The sequence below is a fragment of the Mus pahari genome, chromosome 15, assembly GCF_900095145.1.
Source record: "Mus pahari chromosome 15, PAHARI_EIJ_v1.1, whole genome shotgun sequence".
In the NCBI taxonomy this organism is placed as follows: Eukaryota; Metazoa; Chordata; class Mammalia; order Rodentia; family Muridae; genus Mus; species Mus pahari.
The window spans coordinates 27,005,381-27,008,398 of record NC_034604.1 but is presented as its reverse complement, the minus strand read 5'-3'; the positions used below and the strand labels follow the sequence as shown (position 1 = coordinate 27,008,398).

The 3,018-nt window shown below is 44.2% G+C and overlaps 1 protein-coding gene across 3 annotated transcripts in view; it reads right to left on the bottom strand.

Moving 5' to 3' along the window:
* The window catches only part of Ammecr1l (AMMECR1 like), a 25,619-nt gene that overhangs the window by 9,814 nt on the left and 12,787 nt on the right, over positions 1-3,018 (bottom strand). For all 3 annotated transcript variants that reach the window (XM_021214633.2, XM_021214634.2, XM_021214632.2), the window contains one exon: positions 1,470-1,914. In XM_021214633.2, the coding sequence (XP_021070292.1) occupies positions 1,470-1,876 (407 nt within the window). In that variant the 5' untranslated portion in view covers positions 1,877-1,914. The remainder of the gene's footprint in view (positions 1-1,469; positions 1,915-3,018) is intronic.

Sequence of the window (3,018 nt, the reverse complement as noted above, 5' to 3'; positions counted from 1 at the left end):
AAAAAAAAAAAAAAAAAAAACAAGGCTCTGAATACAACCGTCCCTATATCTTACCAGGCATATCTTACCAGGCTTGAATCTCATCTTTTCTGTTTTGAGTATCTGATCATAGCACCCCACATCAAGAATTCCCTGGAAGCCAGGTATGGTGGCATATGCCTTTAGTCCTAGCACTGGGAGGCAGAAGCAGACCTCTGGGTTCAAAGCCAACCTGATCTACACAGTGAATTCCAGGACAGTCAGAACTACATAGTGAGACCATGATTCAAAATAAGTAAAATTCCCTGAAAAGTAATTTTCCCCCCACATTTCCTCCAAGAACACTTACAGGGTAACTTCCCTTACATTTATGTGTGTAGCTGCTTGCCAACTTAAAATACATCTCCCAAAGACAAGGACCTTTCTTTTCTTTCTACTCCCCAACTTTGCTCAAGCTTCTGAAGAACCCTCAGCACAGTGTCAACCCAGGGAATGAATACCACCAAAGCATGCCCTGGAAACACCCAAACGCACAAGGACTCCCTCCCCTCACCCCCCCAAGACAGGGTTTCTCTGTGTAGCCCTGGCTGTCCTGGAACTCACCAGGCTGCATTGAACTCAGAGATCCAGATACCTGTGTCTGCCTCAAGTGCTGGGTGTGCACCACCACTTCCTGGCAACAGAAGTGCAGTGCAGTTCAAAGGCAGTGCAGAAGTAACTCCAATTTTGAAGAAAACATTGGCATGCCTTTCTTCATATACGATATTTTATAAAAGTACTCCATAAATAAGATGAGGATGGCTCAGTGGTTCAAAGAGCTTTGTGGTTCAAGTGTGAAGACTAGCATTTGGATCCTTAGAATCCACATAAATGACAGTGGGTGTGGTGGCCCACCTGTAATTCAGGCTTCAGAGGTAGAGACAGTAGATCCTGGGCCAAGCTGGCTAACAGACTAGCCATACCCACCAGTTCTGGGTTAGAGTGAGGTCAACTCTGAATTAAGGTGGAAAAGCACTCTAAGATAATTCTCAAACACCAACCTTGAGCCACTTGTATAAACATATGCATGCTACCCACACACACGCATATACAGGAAAATGGACAAGAAAGAAGCACTGCTCCCAGCCTGGCCTACAGAGTGAATTCCAGGACAGCCAGGGCTACACAGAGAAACCCTGTCTCAGAAAACAAAACAAAACAAAACAAAACAAAACAAAACAAACAAAAAGCACTGCTCCCAATGAATGAGAGTTCCCAGTCTCTAGCTTGCTTGACCCTCAAACACTTCTGACTCACATTCACTTGGATTTCACTTGGACAACATTGAGGTGTCCAGTGACTTCTCTACCTACCCTATGCTGTGTTACATACCATAACCAACAACAACAAAAAATGTGTTTTCAGAACCCTTTAGGCAGACCCTGTTTAGAGAGTAACCCCAGAAAGATGTTACCATGCCCTCCACATAGTCCCATGTCTAATTTACTCACTAGGGGTCATTGGTGAATCTAGGAAGTCGTGGCTGTGGAAAGCCATAGAGGTGACAGTAGAGTACATCAAAGCAGTAGCAGCACATTTCTGCAGTCACCACCAGGTTCTTGGTGGTGTTGGCAGTTCCATTGGGCCGGGGGAGAGGGCTCAGGGCTCCAGATGCAGGATTCATTCGTGTAATAGGAGAGTTTCCAGGTCCCAGAGTTAAGTCCGATACATTTTCCCGACCACTGCTGCTGTCCACATGCTGGTGGTTTTGAAGAGGTCCTGAACTTGAGCCAGGAACAGTTGTAGACTGGTTCCCGTGACTGTGTGTTCCACTTCCAGATAGTTTGGGCTTCTTGACCCCACAACAGCCTGCTGCCAACTTGGGCTCAAGGGGAGGAACACAACGTCTTTTTCCCATCCTGATTTGGTGTTCGTGATCTGGAATGCTGCAGAACCCTACAAAAGAGAACATGTAAGCACTAATGGAATGAATCAAACAGAACAAATCAAGCTGTCAATTTTTTTTTCAACCAGAAAAAAGTTCTAGACAGGAATCTGACCTGTCCTAAAATTTCCTAAAGAGTTTTTATAAAGTTTATAGCCACCATGGAGAGAGGCAGGCAATGAGCTGTCTATCCCCAAATACTATCAAGGCAAGTAGGCAGAGATAGGATGCAACTAGCTGAGGACAATACCATCTTAGGCAAAGTGCTGCAAGCTTTTAATTACAGTACCTGGAAGAGGCAGAAGCAGGCAAATCTCTGAGTTCAAGGCCAGCCTGGTCTACATAATATGTTCCAGGGCAGACTAAGCTACACAATGAGACCCAAAATAAACAAGCATTTGAAATAAAATCCTTACCCAGCAAGATTAGATAGATCCACAGTATATACATTTTAACAAACTTCAGAATAGCCATTCTAAAACTGAGCTTCACAATGGATTTCTCACTTGTTTGGTTCTTTTGTTTTTTGAGTCACATTCTCTCTCTATAATCCTGGTTCTAACTGCTCTTCCAAAGGTCCTTAGTTCAAATCCCAGCAACCACATGGTGGCTCACAACCATCTATAATGAGATCTGACACCCTCTTCTGGTGTGTCTGAAAACAAATAAATATAACAAATACATCTTTGGGCTGGAGTGAGCAAAGGTCCTGAGTTCAGTTCCCAGCAACCACATGGTGGCTCACAACCATCTGTACAGCTACAGTGCCCTCATATACCTAAAACAATACCCTGTCTCTAGAGTGCTGGGAACAAAGGCATATGCCACCACATTCAGCTCATTAGTGTATATTTATACATAAGTACATTATATGTATATTTTATTATTATTTGGGGGGGGGGGTTCGAGACAGGGTTTCTCTGTATAGCTTTGGCTATCCTGGAACTCACTTTGTAGACCAGGCTGGCCTCGAACTCAGAAATCCGCATGCCTCTGCCTCCCAAGTGCTGGGATTAAAGGTGTGTGCCACCACTGCCCTGCTAGCCATAGCTATCTTTTTTTTTTTTTTAAAGATTTATTTATGGGGCTGGTGAGATGGCTCAGTGGGTAAGAGC